The sequence below is a fragment of the Oryzias latipes genome, chromosome 12, assembly GCF_053564925.1.
Source record: "Oryzias latipes strain Hd-rR chromosome 12, Olatipes_Hd-rR_3.1".
Lineage (NCBI taxonomy): Eukaryota > Metazoa > Chordata > Actinopteri > Beloniformes > Adrianichthyidae > Oryzias > Oryzias latipes.
In genome coordinates this window covers 16,498,808-16,523,596 of record NC_136248.1, presented here as the reverse complement: position 1 = coordinate 16,523,596, position 24,789 = coordinate 16,498,808, and the positions used below count along the sequence as shown (strand labels likewise).

Below are 24,789 nucleotides of genomic sequence, written 5' to 3'. Positions count from 1 at the left end.
ACAACTGAAACGGCAAATTTCTGATTAACTACTGCAGCTCTACAGAATCTATGTCCTAGAAATTGGCCTAAACATGGCATAATCATAAATAAAAGACCACTGGTATACACTTTTTAAAATACATCAAAAGATGATCGGAGTGCAGCTTTAAATCAAATGAAATACAATTTTTATCAGAATACAATTAGACGTTTTATTCCATTGTCTTTCAGTTAAAGCATGAGGTTTCACCACATCAGGCTGCAGGACATTCAACAGCCTACAGTGTGAACCGCTTCCGAATGCTGGAGGAGAAAAACCGAGCTTTAAAGCATCACCTGGCTACACTTTGCCAGGAGAAACAGCATTACAGGAAACTGGTAAACTTCCTCTTCTCACACAACTGCAAACATCTGTCTTCATCTTTTGGCTACAACTTGGAGTCCAACTAATGTTTGGACTCTAGAGTTAAATAGTGCATTGATACATTTGCATGGTTTTTAACCCCTTCATGCCTGAATATGTTTTCAATTACGTAAAAAAAATATTCTTCAGTGTTTTTTCAGTTCAAGGTGATGCTAAATTGTTGATTTAATGGCATTTTGCAAGTTAGTCTTACATATGTCTGGGTTGACACAATTGGGCTAGAATGCCCTTTTTCTTGTGTTTTCTTATTCTGTTGCAATTTAAAAGTAGTTCTTATTAGAGTTGGCTAGGTAGTTTTTGTATTGACATGTAGTATCCAGTCACAAATTTAAACTTATTTTACAATATGACTGAGGCGGAGCTACGGGGGACCTGGGGGGGAAGCTGCCCCCACTGCAAAAAGCTTTGCTCCCTGATTTGCCCACTCAATTTTGAAGTGAGTCAATGTTAGTGTTTTTTTGTTGTTGTCAAAGATTGAGAAATTATCAATACAAGCTTCTTTAAGCGTTGCAAAATGTACTGTTTTCAAGTGAAATCTTATTTGCCACGCCCCTATATTGTGTATGCCGGCCCATGTGAGCTTTCAATAATCTATACACAATTTTTTTTTATGGTTTGCAACTGATTTGCATTGCAAAAAACCTGCTGTTTAATACAGCAATAACAACAATAACAACATTAAAAAGTTTTAAGTGTACATTTTTGATCCTTTCGTTTGTAATGGCCTTTCACTCTGCTGTTCTCATTTGCCTTTCCCATTCGAAAGTCTTTTGCCCCCCTCCCATATAAAATGATTAAATTACAATTACAAATTACAAAACAAATAGCAAAATGGAGAAATAAGAGCAAAGCCAATAGATAAAACAAGTTAGCAGCGATGTTGCAAATATCGTGGGAGCTGGTTGTGATGTCATACAGCAAGAATGAATAACTTTTTAACAAGATTTTAGCTGCATTCATTTATACATTATATACTCCAGAAACTGCCTCAAAGTCAAATTTTCTCAAGCACTATTGTGGGTTGACTCATATGCATTTGTGCATGCACATTACGCTCCAATCTGATCAGTCTTCATTATATAGACATGCTAGCCAAAAACAAAGTGTTGTATAAATAAGCAGAGCATGAGGATCGGTGCCAGTTTTCCAGTGTATTCATGCCGCGCAGAGGATGGCTTTGTTTGCCCAGTATGAGCTTGCATGTGTTTGTTTATTTAGCAAAGCTGTCCTCCTCCAGGTGTCTCTGATGGCAAGGTGTGCGAGCTGTCATCGTAGCAACCCAGTGCGTGCAAGTGTGTTGACATAGGGAGAAACTAAAAGCAGGTAATTGCTGCTGCAAGCCTCAATAGGCTGACATTATTTTTAGAAAAAACGTTAACATAACAGTGTCATGTCTGAGTGCAAAAGTGTGCCTCTATAAACATTTACAAGCAAGTTTGGTCTGTTTGTCACCTACATTTAATCTTGTTTTGCAAACAGATGTATTATAACCGTCTTTTCTGTTCACATTATCGTCGAGAATGATAGAGTTGTCAGTTGAAGCTTCAAAAAAGCTTCAGCCATCGTTGTTATCCTGCATAACAACAACTTTCTTTTCTATTTCTATGTACCGGTATTCACACATTAGACAGTAATGGTTTCATTTAAAAAAAAAAAATTGAGGTGCTGTTTCCATGTCGGAATCTTGATAGACTTTCTCATGTGACTCCTTCACTTTCACACACTGCATCATAGTCATTTAGACAGAGACAGATTTAGCTGTGGGATCAGTACGGCTGAGTGAAGCTCAGATATGAGAGCTGCTTTACTCATACATTCTCCTAAGCAGATTCTGTCTGTATGGGTGAACTTTCTGAGGGTTATAAAAGAGGGAAAGAGACCGAATATATGTTGCTGAATACCGAATATATGTTGACCTTTTAAAGCTGCAAAGCAAAGCATTATTTTTCCATTGTTTTTAGCAGCGAAAATTGAACATGTTGAAATGTGCCAAACACCAATTTACTTTACGTTGTGGCTGAAGTGGGAGGGTCTACAAACGTATTGCCATGTTTTAGAGCGGCAAATTCAGACGTCAGTTTAGTGTCTGGATGTAAAAAAGGTATTTTTATGTATTGCTTTTGGTGCTTTATTATTATTATCATTATTGTTTTGTGCAATTCTTTTTAATAATAGCAAAGTTGAAGAGAGGAGGTGTGAGTTGGTGTTCCCTTGAAGCTGTTGTGGCCACTTTAAAGGATGTTGTGAAAATGGAACGTACTATGGTCGTGTATGCGGTAGGTGTATTGGTGTTTTATGAAATAATTTTTTGCAGGTTCGAGGGAGGTAGGCACTGAGCAGAAACAAATGACTCAAAGACTGCAAGCTAGAATAAAATGTGTCTTTTTATTCCCCGCTTCAAAACAGTCACACAACATAACACAGGAGTTTAAGCCATGCAGTTTCAACAGAAAACATTTCATCTGCCCCTACCGTGACACACGGACTGGAGAGCCAACAGTCCCGATAGAGTGGCTTGAAACAAAACTCCGGCTGGGCGTTCGTACGTAACCCACAGCAGACTCTGAATAAAGTTGGGCTTCCTTATCTTTTATATTCTTTGATGAGCGTGAGGAAAAGGAGGGCCGGTCCCTTCCCGCAGGCTCACCCTGCACGTAGACTCATCCTATACCATCATAAACATGTCAGAATATCTTCTACAGAGCACTCCTTTTACGGGTCAGTAACAGGATACAATTCTAAACCTTGTCAGGATATGCTCTACAGAGTCCTCCCTTAACAGGATAAAACTTTATATTAAACATTCCTTTTGGGGGTCAATCATAACAGGATAAGATAACATTGTCAGGATATGCTCTACAGAGTCCTCCCTTAACAGGATAAAACTTTATATTAAACATTCCTTTTGGGGGTCAGTCATAGAAACATCATAAAACATATCAAGACATTCTCCTTTTTTGATTATTAGCAACATAGAACCTTATATAAGAGTACATAAGAGTTTACATAAGTATTCCTTTTTGGATGGTCAGCCACAGAACATTATCTTTAATGCAGGGCAGAAGGCTCCCCCCCTGCCTACAGTGCATTGTCCATCTCATTCCACCCCTTGGTCTGGGGCTGACCATCAATTAAGGAAATGATTCCCATCCCCGGCATGTGAATCCCAAGTAATAAAACGATATTCTCGTGCTCCTAAATAATATAAGCATTCATTCTGGATATGATGCACAACAAAATCAAGTAAATCTACCCGAGACGGAAAATGCCTGATGGTACGGCGATAATTACATGAAATCCAGTAATCATCTACAAAAATTTCCTGTTGACATGAAGGATCAAGGCGGACAGAATATTTTTCTGTTCCAAATGAATCATCTCTGGTAGATAGAATAATTTTCATTTGAAAGCCAAATTATAGATCAATTTAGAAACCTCGCGTCGCACGTGACGAATGTACACACAAGTTAGGATATTGCAAAGCGTCAAAACAGCGATAATAACTATTAATATGATCAAGGGAGGCACAACGGTTGTCCGAGCTGTTACAGACATCCCAGAAAAGATATCCCACCAGTGGTGCGCAGAGTGTTGTTCCACCATTCTAGCGGCATGTACCACCTTATTCTTTGTTATGACCGTGGATATCATGAGTCTGGAAACGTTGGACCTATAAGAATTGATTATCTTTTGGACCTCCGTGGAACGGTTCAGTGCGCATATGAATCGCTCCAGGGATACCTTCCATGGCATGTGAAGAACATTCCACTGCAACATGGTAAGGTGAGATTCTGAAGTAAAATTGGTCAATTGATAGGTCACATTTTTCCATTTCCAGATATTCACGTTCTTCAAACATCCAGAAAAAGGTGTCCACAGCAACATCGGATGGGGGTTAATTGTGGCTATACAGATAGTGTGGGGAGCTATCTGCCATAGCAAGTCAGAAGGTTTTTCTACATACCATTCGCATAGTGCCGTGTCTTCGGTTAAACATGGTTCTCGATATCTACTTGTCACTAAACAGGCCATCCCTTGATCCGTCTGATCACATGTACTAAGGTCATAGGTAAGATTAGTCTGTGGACTAAACCAGTCGCCTTTCAGGATCACATACCAATAACCTGTGAGGGTTACGACAGGCAAAACATGATACTTACATACTGGCGTATGTTCAGTAACATTCATTTGCACCCATCTGACAGTGCAAGCGGTAGCATTACATATGGTCTTCTCAGGATGTATGTGCAACCATAGTCCGTCAGAGATATTCCACAAATTCCTCCACTCGTGAGGATTGTTAGTTGTTACAATCCTCTTGAATCTGTCCTGTTGTAGACGTGCATGTAATCCTTGCACGTTACAGATCGTCATATCCAATGCTTTTGTCACATTTTTCAACACCGTGGCTGCCTCGTTAACCGCAGTCACAGTCCATCCAAACTGAGCGAAGAAAACTTTCGCCGCCTGCTGTTGGGTCAAGACAGTGGTTGGCATCCATGCACCCACAGAATGGAAGGCCTGTGAAGCATCTTGACCCGCGCTTGACAGCATAGAGCGAGTTGCCTCTGTATTCGCAGTGTTAGACAGACCAAGGATAGTTCCAGCTCCACCCAGCAGGGTGTCATACCATGCCCGCTTTCGACGAACTCCATGGCAGGCAGGTATGGGTGGCAGGAGCACAGTCCAAGTAACATCCACATGAGTCCTTTGTTGGGCCAGTTTCTGGCAGGTACCTATTACAGGAACAATGTTGAGTCAGGCACTGCTGCCATCAATGGGGGCGTGTGCTTATTCACTCCCCTGTAGTCCACAGTCATTCTCCATGACCCATCAGATTTTCTAACAGGCCACAGTGGATTGTTCCATGCAGTAGTGCATGGTTTCAGTACCCCGGCGTCCAGGTACTCTTTGATCGTAACACTAATTTCTTCATGTCCCCCAGGTATCCTGTATTGTTTTAGGCATACCAATTTAGTAGCTTGAGGAATAGGGAACGGTGGCATTTGAAGTCGTCCCACCGTAACAGCTCGACAGCAGAAATTCTTTACTCCAAACATAAATTTTCCTTGCTGTAAATTCAGAGTCATTCCTGCTAAAACATCCATTCCAATTATCCATTCTTTAATGGGTGTTATTATAACTGAGTATTGTTTTATTGGCATATTTCCAATTTTTAGGGGCAGCGTGGCGGTTTTACCCATCACTACGCTTCCCCCTAACCCAGTCAATGTTACAGCTGAACCCTTAAATTTGTGAGGGTTTCCATATATCAGGGTGGCCTCTGCCCCAGTATCAATCAAAGCCATCACTGATTGAATTGATTTTTTCCAATAAATGTCTACCATAACATGGGGTCTAATGTCATCAGCGGACCATTTTACAGACCGGATTACTGGGGCTTGGCCTGATTCCTAATTAAAATTAGGGAGGTCCAGCAAATTTGGGTAAAGACGGCTTTTCTTTTTGTCTTTATTTTTACCCTTTTTCTCTTTCTTTTTCTGCTTCTTTTTGGATGCTTTTGCTATCTGATAAGACTCGTCTTCATCCTCACTGCTTGATGATTCAGAGGTTGACTCCTGTTGCTTTCGTTCTTTAGTGCTGACATCACTCTGCACTGATTGAGAGTGTGTAAGAGACTGTAAAAATCCCTTAAAATCAGCCCACTCTGCACATGAGACTTTCAGCCCCCTTCTCCTGCACATTTCTCGCAGCTCCGCAGTCGGTTTCCCATCAATTTCTGAGACAGGAACTCCCCCCTTCACTAAAGCTGACCAGATATCTCGACGGGAGGGGCCGCCTCCCCCATCCCTTCGTGGAGGAGGACGCTCCTCCCCTCTCCCTGGTCGTGATGGAGGACACCCCTCCTGCATGTCCAGTCGAGGCCTGTTTTCACTCTCCCAATTCCCCAGAGAACCCACATCAGCCATCATAGATCGTATGTCTCCCATAGTAGCACGCGGAGAACCCAGCATTATAGTCAAAATCAGAGATTTGTATGCCGCTGGCGCAGTTTTAATGATAGCATCACGCACTGCTTTAGGAACAGGCATATTGACCACTTCATCCATCATTCCAATTGTTAGAGCTTCCCTAACACACAACCGTACTAGCCTTTGGATTCCTTCTCGAATAGTTAACCATGGTTTATTCAGCTCAGGCCAATCACTGGGCATGGCATACTGCTCAGTTATTGCGCGAGCATATGCCTGAAACAATGTAGTCATTTCTTCTCCCTGATTCGTCATAAGTTGTCGATAATTACTGTCTACAGCAGTGTCTTTAGACAATCCCGTAAACCTTAATCCATCTGTGCCATCTATGTCGGTTTGAGCACCGCCCTCCTCCGACAGTCTGACTATCCACAGGTCAAGAGGTTCATCCCCTTTCCTCCTCAGCCGATTGACCAGATGAGCTACCTCCTCTGAGGTGTAGTCCTCTAAAGTTCTGGTTATAACAGGCTGTGGTTGATCCTGTGGCACTGCTTCATACATTTGATGTCCGTGCTCATCCATAACAGGATGTCCATTAACGTCCGTTAATGGTCTCATTAAAGGAGGCACCTGTTGCTCTACACGGCGTCTCCTTATTACCGGATTAGCCCTAAGCGAGGGCCCTCCGTCACCCCACTCATAAAATCCTCCTCCTTCATGGGAATCACCCCAGATGTTGCCATCCCAGCTCTCAGGGTCCCAATCATCCCCGTTTCCGAGTTTAGCCATAAAGGCTCTGATTTGAGGCCCCTCGAGCTTGCGTGGAGGTTTATTATTTTTCCTCCTGTTTACTTTTGACACATGAGCGATGGCTCGCTCAGCCAGCCTGGCATGAGTTTGAGCCTCTATTTCTAACTTCATGATTTTTTGTTTCAGCAATGAATTCTCTGCTGTCTGCGCAGAGAGATCATTTGCTTGCTGCAGCATCTGCGTCTCCTGCTGCATTCTCCTGTGATACTGATCTTTCCATGCACAGGCACACATCCACATGCGCCTCTGAGCCCCTCCCAACGGAGCTTTCGGCTGAACAGTAATGCGACGTAATGCAGCCAGCACGGCGGCTGGAGACCCGTCATCACACTCACTGGACCAGTCCTCTGATCGCCCTCCCCCGTCCCGCAGGCACATAGCGACCTCTTTCCACGGACCGGTCCATCCTGGACAAATATCTTCCTCTTTTTCCTCAGATTTTTTCTGGGTTTTCCTCTTAAACATTGTTTCTATTCAGTGTATCCTCCCACAAACTTGTTAATCCTGTTCGTGACGCCAAAATGTTTTATGAAATAATTTTTTGCAGGTTCGAGGGAGGTAGGCACTGAGCAGAAACAAATGACTCAAAGACTGCAAGCTAGAATAAAATGTGTCTTTTTATTCCCCGCTTCAAAACAGTCACACAACATAACACAGGAGTTTAAGCCATGCAGTTTCAACAGAAAACATTTCATCTGCCCCTACCGTGACACACGGACTGGAGAGCCAACAGTCCCGATAGAGTGGCTTGAAACAAAACTCCGGCTGGGCGTTCGTACGTAACCCACAGCAGACTCTGAATAAAGTTGGGCTTCCTTATCTTTTATATTCTTTGATGAGCGTGAGGAAAAGGAGGGCCGGTCCCTTCCCGCAGGCTCACCCTGCACGTAGACTCATCCTATACCATCATAAACATGTCAGAATATCTTCTACAGAGCACTCCTTTTACGGGTCAGTAACAGGATACAATTCTAAACCTTGTCAGGATATGCTCTACAGAGTCCTCCCTTAACAGGATAAAACTTTATATTAAACATTCCTTTTGGGGGTCAGTCATAGAAACATCATAAAACATATCAAGACATTCTCCTTTTTTGATTATTAGCAACATAGAACCTTATATAAGAGTACATAAGAGTTTACATAAGTATTCCTTTTTTGGATGGTCAGCCACAGAACATTATCTTTAATGCAGGGCAGAAGGTTCCCCCCCTGCCTACAGTGCATTGTCCATCTCAATTGGGAAGTATTTGTTAGGATAATGTAAGTACATGCACTTATGACGTACAAGTGATGTTGTGGTACAGCGCCCCTACGCCCACTCCAGTGGTGCCTCCTCCCTGACAGAGCAAATGCAAGCACGGGGTGTGCACATGGTATGTAAGCGCCCGTAGAATGCCTGAAGGATACCCACACGAACTATTCTACTCAACTAACAGTTGGGTTGCATGCAAGGGACGTGCAAGGAGAGTACACCTTTCACTTAAATCGCACCAAGGGGATCCCTGCAGGCTTTGAGGAAGATTAAAAAAAGGGAAAACCTGTAAGGCTTTGCCTACGTCTTACCAGTGGCATAGTTAGAACATTTTATATGATGGTGCGGAAGGGGGGCAGAAGACTTTGGAAAGGAGGCAACTGAGATCAGTAGAGTGGAAGGCCACTATTAATAAAATGAATCTTTCAATCAGATCCATTGACCTTATGGATATTAATATATTAATAATATAGCTAAAATTGATGCAAAGATTTGGGGAGCTAGTGAGGGGTCAAAGCTTGTTGCTGGGGGTGGGGGGGAGGGGTGGGGGTGCTGTCTCCCCTGTCCCCCTGTAGCTCCGCCCGTGTGTCTCTCCTACTTCACACTTGCGTGTTAAGTCTTCGCTACGACCTGTCACCTGCAGCATGCCCATAATGCATAAACATGATAACCCTACAGGCCCACAGAGCTGTCTTCAAATTTGATATAACCTGCGGGATATCTCCGTGCCCCATACAGATTTTACTGTATAAACTGTGTTTCTATTTGTATGATTTCATATTATTGCAACATTTCTTTCTTGTTCTTCGTACGTGTTGATATGATAGACCAGGGGTGTGAAACTCATTTTCACAGAGGGCCACATCAGCATAGTGGCTGTCCTCAAAGGGCCAGATATAACTTATACATGTAACTAAATGTATGAAAAATAAATGTAACTACTCCTTAATGTTAAGTAACACGTTATTTATTTACAATAACTTTTTAAGTGACAATTACAGTTGCATAGAAAAAACAAATGTTTGCTTGTTACTCTAACATAAATCCTTTTAAATTTGATTCTGTCACGTTAGGTTATGTGGACAGTGTTTAAGTCCTAATGTATAGTAGCCCAATCCGATATTTCAAGTTTAATTCCCCCTAGATGTGAATAAATACACACCAATTTTTATTTTTTATTTTAAGAAATCAAAAACTTTTATGCTCTCACGGGCCACATGAAATAACATGGCGGGCCACATTTGGCCTGCGGGCCTTGAGTTTGACACATGTGTGATAGACCATCACATTAAAACAATTCAGAATCTATTAGACAGTGATTTTGTGCAGCATCTTTCACTGTATTTTTTTGCTTTGACTTTCTATCAGCTGGATTCTCATATCCGTGACAATACTTGTATTGGGTAGTTTATAAACTAATTATAAAGACAAAAATAGACTGTTTAAACCTATAGAACAGTTTCCTAGAAACACTCTGTAATAGGTAGCCAAAGACAGGTTCTCTCTGTGAGGAATGACCTTCTGTAGACTGTGTGGTTGCTGCTAAAAGGGCACAGCTGTCCTCCTGGATACCATCCCTATGGCAACAATTATGCACTGCTAGCAGCTGGCCCTCTTAGATGATAGCCCTCATGATGAAATGAGCTGCCCCAATGCAAAGAGGAGCAACATCCAATCAATAAAGCCTAATAGGTGTAATGTCATTTTTGACCGTGCAATTTCCATTTTAAGTTCTTCTAATTAAAGGTCTTTAGTCAGTTCAAGGGTAATATTAGTGCAACATAACCCTAATAAATTAATTTGTCTTCAAAAAACCTGAAATCACTCTTCTGTCAAATTATGTCATTTCAAATAAATATTTTTTTTTACATTTGAGACTACCACTATGTCTAAATACCCTACCAACCTAACTACTAAAAAACTATACAGTGCGCCTTAAATTTTAACAGCAATTTGGACCCCATGCGCACTATTTTTTTTAAGCCAAATATGATGTCCCAGATTTCCAGAAATAAAAAACCTAATTAATACAGATATTTTACAAGGACTATTCATTAATCCACCCTGTTCTGATAATGAAAATTTGAATGGTTCATAAAATTGAATTTAAATGCAATTTTTTCATATGAAAAATTATTCGAACGCAATGCTTTGTGGTCTATAATTCTGGGAAATTTCTAGGGCACTGGACTTTGGAATTGTAGATTTGGACAGCTCTGTACAATAATGAACTTCCTATAGTGCACTTTGTAGTGCGCAGTGAAAAAATTCAGACACAACATCTGATTTCCTCAGTTAGCATGCTCTACTCACAGAACTTCAAATTTGTGTTTGTCCTCAAGTGCTTGTTGATAGATCAGTAACCATAAAAGAGTCGCTGTGGTCAATGGATACAGCATTTGCCCTCTGATCTGCAGGAGATGGCAGATTTTTAGACACTGAACTCCAAATTGCTCCTGGTGGTTACATGCAGCATTGGTGGCACAAAAGATCACTTTTTTAAGCCAAAGAAACATAAATCTTCTTGTCGGCACAAGTTTTCTCGAGTTTTTTGAATACTTAATGAATAAAAATGTAACATTTTGTGCAACATTTTCAGCTTAATACTGTTAGTTTTATCAATAGTCTCTAATCTGCTCATTTACTATGTAGGTGGGAGGCCTACATAGAGATCTAACTGTTCATTATCAAAAAATGTGCTGCTCTAAACAAAGCTTTGGTTGTTTTCTGGGATTATTTTTACAAGCATCGTGAAAAAATTCTGCAATGCAATGAGACATTGCATCTCGGAAAAAAAAAATACCAAAAAAGCAAGAGATTTAGGGGATGTCAGAATTTACTACTTTCCATTCTTTCACCGTGCCCCCTGCTGCTATAAACCCCCTCCCACTTTCTCCCGCCCCAGCCCGGTCCACCTGCTGCTCCTTACTAGGAGAGTCTGAATGTTTTTCTTCACTTAGAGAGGTTCACTGCTCATTGATGCTTTTGTAGAGCTCTTCAAAATAAATAAACCTGATCACTTACCATCCACGTCCTCTGTGATGAGGTTGAGAAAAGCTTTTTGAAAGTTCCTCCCACATGTGGCAGGAGCTTTAGGTTAACACACTTTTGGACAAGCCTCAAGCAGCAACTCTGACGTAAGTTGAAACAAAGACAGTGTGTACAAATTTTCATTCATTCATCTTCTAATCTGTTTGATCCCTTTCGGGGTCACAGCCTATCCTGGCCATTTATGGGCAAAGGCAGTGGACACCCTGGACAGGTCACCAGTCTGTCGCAGGGCTACAATCACACACCCATTCACACTTACGCCTATGGACAATTTAGAGTGACCAATGAACCTATGAAGCATGTTTTTGGACGGTGGGAGGAAGTCGGAGTCTCCGGAGAAAAACCACGCATGCATGGGGAGAACATGCAAACTCCAGACAGAAAGGTCCCCACTGATGTTCTTTTTCAGGTTCCCCAGCCGGGACTTGAACCAGGGGCCATCTTGCTTTGAGGCAAGAGCGCCAACCACTACACCACTGTGCAGTCACCGTGTATGCAAATTAGATGCACAAATTGCATTCGGTTTGAACAGACAGTTGATTTCAATGATGCACATGCTCAGAACTCGTGGGTGTTGGTGGGCTGCTCTGCTCACTTGGGGCTGGTGGTGCTCTTCTGGCCCTGGCATGGGTGGCAGATGTGATTGCCCAGAGGGCAGTTGTTCTCTATCTGCTACCGTGCGGGTGTTGGGAGGTCCTGGCTGTCACTGCTGCAGCGGTGGGGGTCTTTGTGTGGCGATGGCTGGGCACTCTTCCTCTTTTCTTATATTCCATCATCCACCCCAGAAGAACATAAACACTCACTCCAGCACAGGTGTTAGTTCACCTTTGCACAAATAGTTTGCGTGACTGAATGAAATGTTTCATGTGTGTTAGTCTGAATGCATAAGTATGCGTGTGTGAACGTTAGTTGTTTTATGTCCATGTTTACCTCTTTGTATGTGAACATTATTGGAGTCAACAGGTATGTTTGTAACATTTGAGGGTGTGTGGACAGGCATCGCCCCTTTAAGATTTGTTATACATCTAAACCTGACCATAATGATTATAAACATCCAACAACTTGTTGCTTTCTGATGCTTCATGGTTTTATCCCCCTTTCTAAATTTTTTAAGAGTACGGTTTGCAAGTGTTTAAGTGGTTTAAGTGGTCCTTGCTGGCAACCATGTGTCCGCGGGCATTGCGTTTGTGACCCCTGTTCCAAAGTGATACGTTCATATCGCCCTTGGCAACAGGCATTCAAGTAGCCACTTCCATATCGTTTTCTGGCTTTAAGTAAAAAGTTTTTGGCCATTCAATGCACGTTGCAGATTGAACTTTGACCAATCAACAACTGGGATTTAGTAGTGACATATGGATGGCGTCCCTTTTAATTCGCGGAATTGCCAACCGTTTGAAAATTGATCACAAACGAGAAAATAATAATTGTGGATTTTACCTGGCTGGATTTATGCATCAAGTCTTTCATATAAATACAGAAGTAAAAGTAAAAAGTCTGGGGCAACATTCACAAGATTTGCACAGCTTCGACATTTTGGACCAAGACTCTTCCAACTGGGGGTGACGGACATGTGCTAGTAAACACTGTAAAAAAAACAAGAGGCCCTTCCCTGCTTGTTTAGTGTGAACACCATGGGGTATATTAGCATTCAAGAACCCGCAGTTTACTTGGGTTCTTAACATGAGGTTGTGGTTGCATAATTTTACAGGAGGGTGAGTGGGTCTTCATATAAGACACTTTCATAAATCGTTCTAACATATTGTGTTTTGAATTTGCTTTGTTTTCTATAATATATGTCACCCATTATTTCAAAAATCTTTTATTTCTTTCTGCATGTTTTTATACTCCACATCCTTCTCAATCATTACTTATTCAAACCAAACCAAACCCCTGAAGAAAAAACAATGGTTTCTTCTTGCACCACAATGAATAATCTTCCACGATGACTGCAAAGCTCTGCCCTTTCACATTAATGGTCTAATGTGTGTATAAATCCCTTTTAAACAGTTCTGTTAGCCTGCCTGGTGCCCACACCCAGGCAGAGTGCTTACCAGCAGCCCATAACCAGGCCTGTGCAGCTTCAACAAGCATTAATCTAAGATGATGTGATGCTTATCAGGAAGAGCCATGTCTGGTTTACATTACAGACATGTTGGAGGCCACAGCTAAATATCTAAACCCACAAGGCAAATGTCCAAAAAAAAAAAACAACCCAAAAAAACAAACTTAGAAATTCACCCTTTGACGATGCTGACTTTCATTTCTCTTAAAACTGAGCAAAAACTGTGTTGAAACTGAGTGTTCCAAAAATACAGCTCCATCGAAATAGGGGCCTCTTGGATTAATTTAAAATCCCCTTAACTGGATTATAGCATTTTAGAGGGGTAACCTCAGTATAGCGAAATTCACACATACAGCAAAAGGATATGCATGAGTCACTGCAAAGCTGATGTCAATTTCATATAATAATTATTCATTGTGGCATAGCACTGTAGAAAGTGTGATAGCAAGTGTGTGCTTGTTGTAGTTAAAGGCTACAATCTGTGAAATTGTTAGGATTATGCATAAAGTAAACTAAATCTGGAATAACGGTAAAATCCCAGTTTGTTTGGGCTGTGTTTTAATGGGCTTCATCTTGAAAATTTTTAGGGAATGGCCACTTACCTGGAGCAACATTTTTTTTCTTTACGAAAAAGAAAATCCTTGAAAAATAAATTAAAAAACCTTTTACCAAATGTATTTGGTTTTTTTCAATTTTCCAGCCTAAAGATTACAAATATACTAATTAGAACAAGTAACAGTTGGGCAGTTTTTTCTGTCTGTATAAATACACAGAAAATTGTGTTTTCTTACAAGTAATAGTGGCATTTCTGTCATGATGGAGGACGTATATATGAAGAAAATTACGCTTAAAATCCCATTTCCGAGTATCTCATTCTGATTTGCAGAATGAGATAAAAAATGCAGTTGCAAAAAGCTAGGTATGATGTAGGAGCTACAATCAGCACAAGATCCTTGCTCTTCCCCATCCTGTGAATCCACTTAGATCCACGAAAGTCTTTGTCCTCGTCTGAGCAGGCATTTGACTCAAAACTGTACGGCTGGATAGCTTCGATATTGCTCGCCACTTTTGTTGCACCTGTAATGTTAGGTTGGGGATGTGAAGGGCTGTACGGTAGTGGGACAGAATGTAACCAGTCGGATAATAAGAAGGGGGTGGGCTTACTCCAAGACCACAGACCAACCCCCAACTCAGAGCCGGATTTCTAATGAACTACAGCCGCTCTGCAGAAACTATGTCCTAGAAACCGACACAGGGTATATGATTTTGTCTAAAAATAATTAAAAGACAACTGGGAATGCTTTTACAATGGATCAAACGATGATTGAGTGGGATTCTAAAGTCAACTTTAAGCCAGAAACTATAAATGTGGTACTAATAAGAGGTTTTTGAATTCAGTTTAACTCTCTAATGAATCATCCATGACATCCAGATTTTAGGATGTCTCTGTCTCTGAAACCTCTCCATCTCCCTCTGGCTCTCTGATGTTGAACTGACTGATTAATTCAACAGAGTTGATTTCTGCAGCGCTTTGCACACCCATCAAGTTCAAGAGAGATAAGGGGGTGGGGGTGGGTGGGCACTGAGCGGATGTACAGATGAGACGTGGAGAAAGTAATGGAGGAGGAAGGGTGTTAAGGAGGAGGGTCTTCGGGGGTGGGGAGAGTGAGAGCAAAGGGAAGATGGGAAAGAGAGTGTGTGGCGTGGGGGCGAAGGAAACACACGGAGAGAGAGTGAGAGAGAGATGTAGGGAGAGACAGGGCCCTGGAGCAGCCACTGATGCTGCTGCTGCTGCTGCTGCTACTGCAGCCGTTTGACAATTCCCCACCCATACAGAGAGGCAGAGGAGAGGAGACCAGAGCAAGGAGGAAGAAGGACTGGGCGCCACATCAGTAAAGATGCTCCATTGCTAGCCAGCACACACGGTAAACGCGTCTGATCATCACCCTACCGTCTCTCCACTTCTGCTGTTTGTCTGCATCCCTGGCACGAGTGTGTTTGATTTAGCTCTCCTATATATAGTGCAGTGGGGGTTAGCATAGCAAGGCAGCTTGGGAAAACCTGTCTGTGCAGTCGCTGCAGGAGAAGACAGATGTGCACGGGGAAGTGGGAAGGAGAGGATTTGTACATTTTGTTTCTTCTGGGATGGAGTGAGGAAAAGCAACATCCAGCTTGGCTGTTTCTTGACTGGAGCCACCTGTTCAGAGATGTGTGGGTGTGTGCGGCGTGTGGAAGGATGTGGGGTGGGGTTACAAGTCCTAATGGTTGGTTTATCTTTGAAAAGGCACATGTGAAGATGTGTCTGAATGGAGTTCTCCTGGAGTCTGGGTTGGTATTGCCTTGTCATTTGAGTCTAATCTTGAGGGTTATGTTTTCATTTCCATTAGCATTTCCATTTTTTTCAATTCTGGGAATGCGTGATCTCAGATCTTTCACTTAAGGATGTTTAGGGAGGAAGACAAAAGTCTGGAGTTTTGTCAAATAAATGGATTTAGTTTTTAACTGTGTGTATATGTATGTGTGTGTGTGTGTGTGTGTGTGTGTGTGTGTGTGTGTGTGTGTGTGTGTGTGTGCACGTTGACATCATTAAGAAACATGAGCCTTTCCTGGTTTCCAAGGGTTGCCAGGTGCTCGTGGTGAATAATAACTCACCAGTGGCTGAGTAAAACATCAACTCTATGAGTCATTGAGAGGCAAGGATTTGTGTCTATTTGCAGATGATACTGCTGTTTAACTCAAAGTTGTTAAACCTGTACTGTTGCACTCTAAAAAGTGTAAAACTGTCCTGATTTAGTTCAAACTGTTTTGGTTAATTGTTAATTCAGATTTAACTTCACGTTGTCAGGTTTTTGCTGTGACCCCTGTTTCTTAAGAGACCAAATTGAAGGCAAACGTTAAACACAAGTAGAAGGTCACCTGATATAGACTAGTCTTAGTTTAATCATTGAATGCTTAAAAATGTGATCTTTTTAAAGCATAAATAAAAAAATGTCTGTTTCTGTCTAAAACATTTCTCCATTCAGGTGTGTTTTTGGGAATTCTCGTTGTTTGTTCACATATGTCTCTGTGACAAAGATGTTGAAATATACAGCTGCGTGGGTGGATGAGGCGCCAAAGGAAAAACATTTTATGACAAGGATGGAGAACATTGGTGCTGAGCTTGAACAGATAGCTTTGAGCAAGTCCTCTTTTGGAACATTCAGCCTTGAAAGATTCAGGCAAAATTTATGTTTCGTCTGTAATGTGTTGAATGTACCAATTTCTTTTTTGATCTTAGTGTGATCTAACCCCCCCCCCCCCTCCCCTTTTTTATTTTATTTCTACACATCGCGCTGGGCCAACTTATTTTTGTTTGTGTCCTAGAGGGAAAGTAGAGAGAGAAAGGAGAGAAGACATGGGAAATGAAACATGTGTTTTCAGTCTCATGACTGCATTTTCTCTCCTGCTAGATTGAAAAGGAGCCCTGCAGCCAATAGACACCCAAATGTGCAGGCGCTGCAAATAATCTTTAAGATGACAATTTGGAAGGGGTGTGGCAGCACCTGTCATCCATGTGCACGCTTAAGCAAAATGTGGAGACAAGGGAAAATCAGAAGAGCCGTGCATACAAATAGATTTTTCCCCTCATTTTGCCAGTTCTCAGCACAGTCTGCATGTATTCCTGCCCAATAAAGCTTTAAACATCAGCTTTGAGACTTCTCCAGATGTTTTTCTAATTTGTATAATTGGCAAAGATTGATTACAGACAGGAGCTTTAATCATGCAATATTAACTACAAAATAAATTAGATCGCTTTGGTTTCCAGTTCTTGATTGAGGCTTACAATCACACAGTTCAAAGGGTATCAGATTTGTTACATGCGATACTTCACTGTTACTTTCTACCACCCCTGACTCATACCTGAAAGAGAGCTGTTTCTATAGCAACCCTGCTCTCCCCTCCCCTCGCCCCTGCAGCATTGTATACCCAGCGTGTACAGCTCCGAATGTGAACGCGGGCCTGAATATGAGTGAGCGCCGCATTGATTGCCAGCACGCAGACCAAAGGCTTTGTCACTTAAGCCGGCTGGGAGAGGAGCAGACAGAAACAATAAGGGAACGTTTCCTTCACACGTTTGGCTGGCAGCTTTTCAAGATACAGAAGTTACAGGGTAGTAGGAGACGGACACAAAACACTGCAGAGAGGAAAGGCAATGGAAGGAGGGCGGGGCCAAGCTGCAAAGTGTAAGAAGAAGAAGACAAAACAGTGGAAGATGCTTTTCTCATTGAGATCCTAAACACAGTCAGTGTTTAAGTGCTGTTTAGCCTGGAGTGTGTTTGCTTTTCTTTAAGTAGTACACAGCTTCAAAATGTTGTTTGATTAAGAAACGTGTCCTTTTGTTTATTTTAATACTGTATTTTCTGCACTATAGGGCGCACCAGATTATAAAGCACATTGTCATTGAGGGGTCTATTTTTAAACTGTCCTTTTGGTATACAAGGTGTACCAAAATATAAGGTGCATGGAGAGAGACACAGGAGTAAAAGATAAGTTTGACAGTAAATCAGAATTTAATGCTTTCACGCAGTAACTGTAATTCTAAACCTTGTTTGCAACACATTAAAAAAACTGATATAGCAAAAACAAAAGTTATTGTGAGCAATGTTGGTTGTAAGACCTAAAAAAAAGCACTGTCCGACACAGATACACGTTAGCCAAGTTAGCGCATCCCAATACATGCACCTACCAATCTTGTTTGCTACACTTAAAAAAAACAGACTAATACCACTAAAAACAAAAATGACGAGACGTACTGTGACAAACTCCTAATATTGTTATAGCAACACATAAAAAAATAGAAAACACAGGTTGTGTATACATTTCTTCACTACTCACTACATAGAGCACTATATAGTATTTTCGCCATTTTGTAGTGCTGTCCGAATGTACAATTTCTAAATCCAGTGCCCTAGAAATTTCCCAGAAGTCTCTGCGAAAAACCAGTGTGCATCGATGCTCACTAGATTGGTGAATATAGACCACAATGCATTGGGTCTGAACATTTTTTTGCCAAAAAATGTATTTTTTAAAATGAACCATCAACGTTTTTATCTTCAGAAGACATTGGATTCATAAATGGTCATCGCAAAACGCTCATATTATATTTTAACTTTGTGAAATTGATGACATTATATTCGGTGTTTAAAAAAAAAGTAGTGAGCTTGGCATCCAAATTGCTTTTAAAATCCAGGGCACTACATAGTCCCGCACTATATCGTTTTTTAGTAGTTAGGGATTAGAGTGGGAATTCTGACACAGCCACAGCATTAGTGTATTCACAATCCCTGTAACACCCAATCTTGTTTGCAACACGTAAATAAAAGACTGATATTGCTGATTGTGACTGTGCTAACTCCTATCCCCATAAAAAATAAATAAATAAATAAATAAATAAAAAATCAGAGTTTGACACTGTTACACGTGAGCTGCGATAGGGTATTCACAAGAACACCCAAGCAAACAATTTGACAGAGCGCCGTATATCTCTCAAAATCGCTTTAACGTCAGGCACAACGAGAATTAATCCATGTATGGGGTACATTATAACTGGCACTATTGATTTGAAAAAAAATTAAGACTTTTAAGTGCGCCCTATAGTGCCAAAAATACAGTAATGCTTTGAAGTGTTTATTTTCTTTGCCCGCTCAGGATGACCAATCATATAATGCTATTCTTCTGAATGCTAGTTCAAATGTTTTTTCCACTTCTTGGGACTTGTTTTTTCCTCTCTATTTTCCATTAGTCATTATTTAAATCTCTTGGTTAAAGTGAATATGGGTCTTTTTCATTCTGGACCCAGTGAAATAGTTTTATACTTATGTCGAGTCTAAATAGAAGCTTAAAGTGTTTCATGTGCACCCTCCTCCTGAGCCCTTTGGCAAAGGAGCATGCTGATAATAGCCTGTTAATTCCACACGGCTGAGTGTCTGCCAGTGTCCCCCGTAATTGTTTTTTTTACACTGTTTCTTCCTCTTGGCCCCCCTTCTTTCCTGATCGCACTTTTCAATCCGTCACTCCCCCTTCTTCTTTTTAAATAACTAGTTAATTCCATGCTCTTATCTAAATTGTTCTTTTTTTGTGCCTTGATTAGTGGCTGCTTGTTTCTTCACCCAGCCTTTCTCCTCCCTTATTCAGCTTTTAATGTGTGGAAGTCTGGAATGGCTCGGATTATTAGGGCAGAGGTCCACAGTGGACCGAACACTGAGGATAACTGGGGGGGCGCTATGTCAGGAAGGTGAGGCTGTTGAGAGGGAGACAACATGACAGGACCTGAGCTGCTGTAACTGTCACCTATTACCCTGTGATACTAAGGCGTGCCCAGAGGATGCCTGCAGCTTGCTTTTAAGCACTTTGCTGGGTTACAGGAGGTTCCACAGTGCTGTGTTATATACACTGCAGTTCCTGGAACTTTATTTCTTATACAGATGATAAAAACAAATACGTAGTTCTTTACTTTTAAACTTTTGTTTCACAATAGAACCTTAATTAGAACACTTGAGATTTTGTGGAGGTAAACTTATTATTTTTTATGATGGTTCTTTTGTTTATTAATTATTACATTTGAAAATCTGTTTTTTTTTTTTTTTGCACTTCTTCTTTAGTTAATTTAAAATGTCACACATTTAAAGAACGGTGGCAGAAAAAATTAAAAAAATGACCAGGTCGCAATAATGCATCCCCCATGTTTGGATAACTTTAACCAGGTGCCTTATGATTTATAGTAACTTTAAAACAAAAACAGATGTTGTTTTATTTTTAAGATTGGTTCTTTTACAGATTATTTTTATTACTTTATTACGTACTTCACCAGGTCATCACACAGCAAAGTAGTGATGGGTGATTCCAATTTGATACCAATTACTTTTTGTAAAAAATATATATGTTACCAGTTTCAGAGACTGGTTACAGGTAATTTCTCATTAGTAATTTATTTTTTACTAAGCCCAAAAACAAATACCATCAAAACTGTCTCAAGAGGACCTGGCTGCAGACATCAACGTCAAGAACCGGAAGTCCTCAACCTGAACAGGAAGTCTGAACACTTCTGGGTTAAGGTTAGGGTTATGGTCAGGGGTTAGAGTTAGGGTTGGGGTTAGTTGTAGAATCTCCGTTACCGGCTGGTGACGTCAGGCGCCAGGCCCCTCTCACCAGGACAGGTAACATCTTTAATTTGCAATGTTAAAGATACAAAATCGTTCTTTCTAAAATCACATACTCAGCCCTGATGGAGCAGTTCAATATGCTGTGGGCAGGGGGTTGTTTTGGCACAAAACAATGGAGTATAACCCAAAAAAAAAAAAAAAAAAAAACTTGTTTATTAATTAGTGAACAACAATTTAAAAGAGTAGTCATTACAAAAATTGACTACTCTTTAATATTCTATATATCTATATTACGAAACCTTAGTATTCCACTACAAAGCATAAAATTCTTTTTTTCTTCCTCATTTTCTGGTTACTTCCTTTTGTTTTTTTGTGTCAGCTTCATCATAAAACAGCAATTCCCTAGTAAAGCAACTTTAAAAGCAAAGTGGCCTCCAATCAATCAATGCATTTTGCTTAAAGAAGATAATGGAAGGATAAGGATATCCAGAATGTGTTCTAAAAACATGTATAATTACAACGTTTTGTAATAAACGCTTTTCTGTTGAAATAGGGACATTTTTCTTCTAAATGAATATACCAACTTAAATATTTTCTCAAAAGCCTCACTTGTAGTTCATTATGGGTAAAATCGTAATGGCTTGAGTTCCTCTGGCTGTAGATTGGAACCAGGATAAGCCTAACATTTTCCTGCTGCTTTGTCTTGCTACACTCTGCTGTATTATATGTTTCATTATAATCATCAGCACTAGATTTACAAACTTATTTATAGTTAGTATTTTCCTGTTATCAAGGAGTAGACATGGGATGAGGTGGTAAGTACAATAATAACTTTCAACGGAAATGACTCAACTGACTATTGCTTTTACCTTTTGCATGAAGGAAACTTCCATTCAGTCTCTGCTGGGGTGTTTAAGCGTACTGATCATTTAACTGTGCAATGAGGTCATGTATAAATTATTTAGTACTTGTGCAGTATGTTTTGCTGCAGATTGGGGTCATGTGACTATGTATTTGATCCTGTACGTTTAAGTGTGTGAAAGAACACGCCGACGGGATTGCACATGGATGCAGATGCTCCCCACTTTCCTGCCTTTTGTGTCCCTCACATTGTTTTCCCTGCATTATACGGTGGGTGTGTTGTGCCTTCTGCAAACGAAGGTCCATCCCAGCTTTATGTGAACATGAAGATCCAACAAAGCACATGTAATCCTTCACCAGCTCGTGGGCTCCTCACTTTCCCACCCTCGGAAATCCTTTGTTCGGCCTCAGGGAACGAGAGGTCCTTCTCGCATCGAATGCATTGTGACATGCGTTTGACTTGAAGCTTCACTGGCAACTTTGTGGAGGCAAGAATCCTTCTCACTGTCTGCTTCCGTAGACTGTACTTGCAACACACACAGAGTTCAGTATGCACAGTCCCATGGCCTAATAGTTGCCATGGGCATGTGTAATTCATGGGAAGCCTGTGTCTTTCCCTTGAGATGCAATCCAGCTGGAGCATTTCATCACGGCATGCAAAGAACACAAACTTTTGTCTGGGTTCTCCTCTGCACCCTTGCTTTATGGGGGTGCCAATACCTTTAGGACAAGAATGTACAGTGAATCGCTTTCCCAGAAATCTATGGTTGAGGACAAAACCAAAACTGAAGCCAAAATGACTGGAATTAAATCAAACCCAAGGGTAAATAAATAGGAAAGAAACAAAAAGTTGTGAATACTTGATCTGCAAGAAGTTAAGAAAAACACAGTGGAAGGCACTAACCAAACTAAGTAGTGTTTTTAGGCGAAACGTCTGTTCACAGTCTTCCTCCACCAGTTCTGGCTTGCACTATAGATTTTAGTACAATCAAAGGTAGGAAAGAGCTGCCCCGACCTTTCCAGCATCTCCACTCTGACAAGATCTTTCTGGATTCACCAGGTTGATAACCATGACCCACATCGGCCAGTCGGCAAGAATGGAACTAAAAGGTTTGGAATGAACTGGAATATACCACTGGCACTTGCTTAATTTAAGGGCGTATTATGGTGGGCCTGAATCGCAAATCACACTTAATAATCACTAAAAACATCAGAAAAGCACACAAAGAAACAAAATTATACTTTAGAAATAAATAAAAAAATTCAAAAAATCAAAATACACTTTTTCTTCTTTTGTTTCATTTTATAGAATTTCCTTTTGATTTATGGAAATTCCAGGTTACTTTTGTTTTCTGAAGGTTTTTTTTTCTTTTTTATGAAAATGTTTGTTCATAATTTCAGCCAAAAGTTACTTTAATTTTAACTTTTAATTTCTGGAAACATACTATTGTTATCTGAAATGTTTCCTTTTTTATTTTGTTTTATTTTTTGGAATAGTGTTTTGGTTTCTGAAATTTAGATTTGATTTCTTATACATATTTCTTATACATTGTTGGTGTGATTTGCACTTCAGGGCAACTGTACAGCAACCTTGGTTATAGGTTGAAAATTTAACTTGTGTGAATTAAAAACAGCCCAACTTCACCTACTACTCAGGATAAAAAACAACTCAGGGATACGCCTATCTGGTATCTGGTTACTCATACTCAATAGTTAACTTTTGGTTTCTCTGTTACATTTGAAAAGTGAAGAATTTTTTTTAATTGAAACCACATTTTTCATTATGCAATTAAAAGATCAACTGCTTATAAAAAACTCCTCCATACTGGTCTCCTGTTTCATTTACATACAAGGTGAAGAGTCAAAATATGAAGTAAGAGTGAAAAAGTATTAAAAGAAGATGAAATATTACACAAAAACATCGTGAACTTGACTTATTTTAAAGATAGAAGCAAGACACCTGGTTAAGAAACAGAGGAAGAGAGTATATGTCGCTGCAGAGAAGGTAATCCCTCCTGATGGCAGTGCTGGCCTCTCGCTGCCTCCTCTTTATCTTCTCCCTCAGTACAACGAAAGTTGTCCCATGCTCTGTCAGGGGGAGAGTGTGGAGGTCACATGTGTGCGCAACACACAGTCAAACCAATGCAGCATGTGTGTCCACCAGGGCGCTGGAGCAAAAATGTCTTTGAATTAGTCTTGAGGGTTGAACAAACCCACAGCTACACATCCCAGAGGGCTCTTTGATTGTATAAAATGATAGACCACATTGTCTTCTGGGAAGTGGACGGTGTTGATTTTAGTTGCTACAAGTATTTTGTGACTGGATAACCGCTGTGATTTTTTGTTTTTGTTTTCACAAAGATCTTTATCTTACTCTATTCATGGACAACATTTTTCTTATAGTGAGAACCTCATTAACTGTTTGTTATTCCACACATCATTTAGTCACATTAATTATTGTTTAGGTGTGCTTAGATAATATCTGCTTAGTAATGCTTAGTAATGCAACTTTCAGACACACGCACTCCTTTTTCCATGCTTCACTGTGTCGCAATAAACCACTGACATCTGTGTCCATGGTTTACACATTGTAGAATTGGCCCCGGGGGTCCCCTGACTGTGCATCACACATGTGATCACACACATGATATTTGAGCACACTCACAGTCCATCACCTAGATTAACCACACATTTATGGTTTATGTATGAGGCACCTGTGGAGACACATTAACGGCATAGATCAACGTTCGCTGCCAATGCTTTGCAACTGCAAAGGGAATAAATCAATGGGAATTTATGAATTATCTATTAATTACATTTAGGTTTGTACACGTGACATTTTACTTTTAACATAAAAAAAAGAAAGCAAAGAGAAAAAAAAGGTCAGTGTGCACGCAGGAAAAGGCAGTATTTTCTGATGTGATGTCTTTGTCTGTTGTAAATCAGCTGTGGTGCACAACATTAACAGCATTACAAACGATTGATCCCCAAAATGTTCTGAAGACTCTGGACCGTCTGCCAAGGAAGCAAATGTTTGGCCGATGATCAAGTGGGATTGAAGTCACACATTCTCGTGAAAAGACAAACGCCTCTTAAGCCCTTCAGAGGACAAACTCTGTAACGTATGCCATCTTTTATGCTGTAAAGCAGACCTATCTAAAGCCATGCAATTAATCCTCCTAAATGTTTGTCAGTTTCATAACAAACTATTCAAGTGGAGATTTATGGCATCAGTTTACAACCTTTTCAGAAGATACTAACCCTTCAGAG

The 24,789-nt window shown here is 40.6% G+C and overlaps 1 protein-coding gene across 30 annotated transcripts in view; it reads left to right on the top strand.

Annotated features, from left to right (window-relative positions):
• The window catches only part of rimbp2a (RIMS binding protein 2a), an 85,482-nt gene that overhangs the window by 9,137 nt on the left and 51,556 nt on the right, over positions 1–24,789 (top strand). For 16 of the 30 annotated variants that reach the window (XM_078955767.1, XM_078955761.1, XM_020707768.3 and 13 more), the window contains one exon: positions 213–359. The exons of 1 other annotated variant lie outside the window; for it this stretch is intronic. In XM_078955767.1, coding sequence (XP_078811893.1) covers positions 213–359 — 147 coding nt within the window. Of the gene's footprint in view, positions 1–212; positions 360–15,245; positions 15,442–24,789 lie in introns of those variants that run through there. 13 more of the 30 variants (XM_020707774.3, XM_078955775.1, XM_078955783.1 and 10 more) reach the window with 4 other exon arrangements.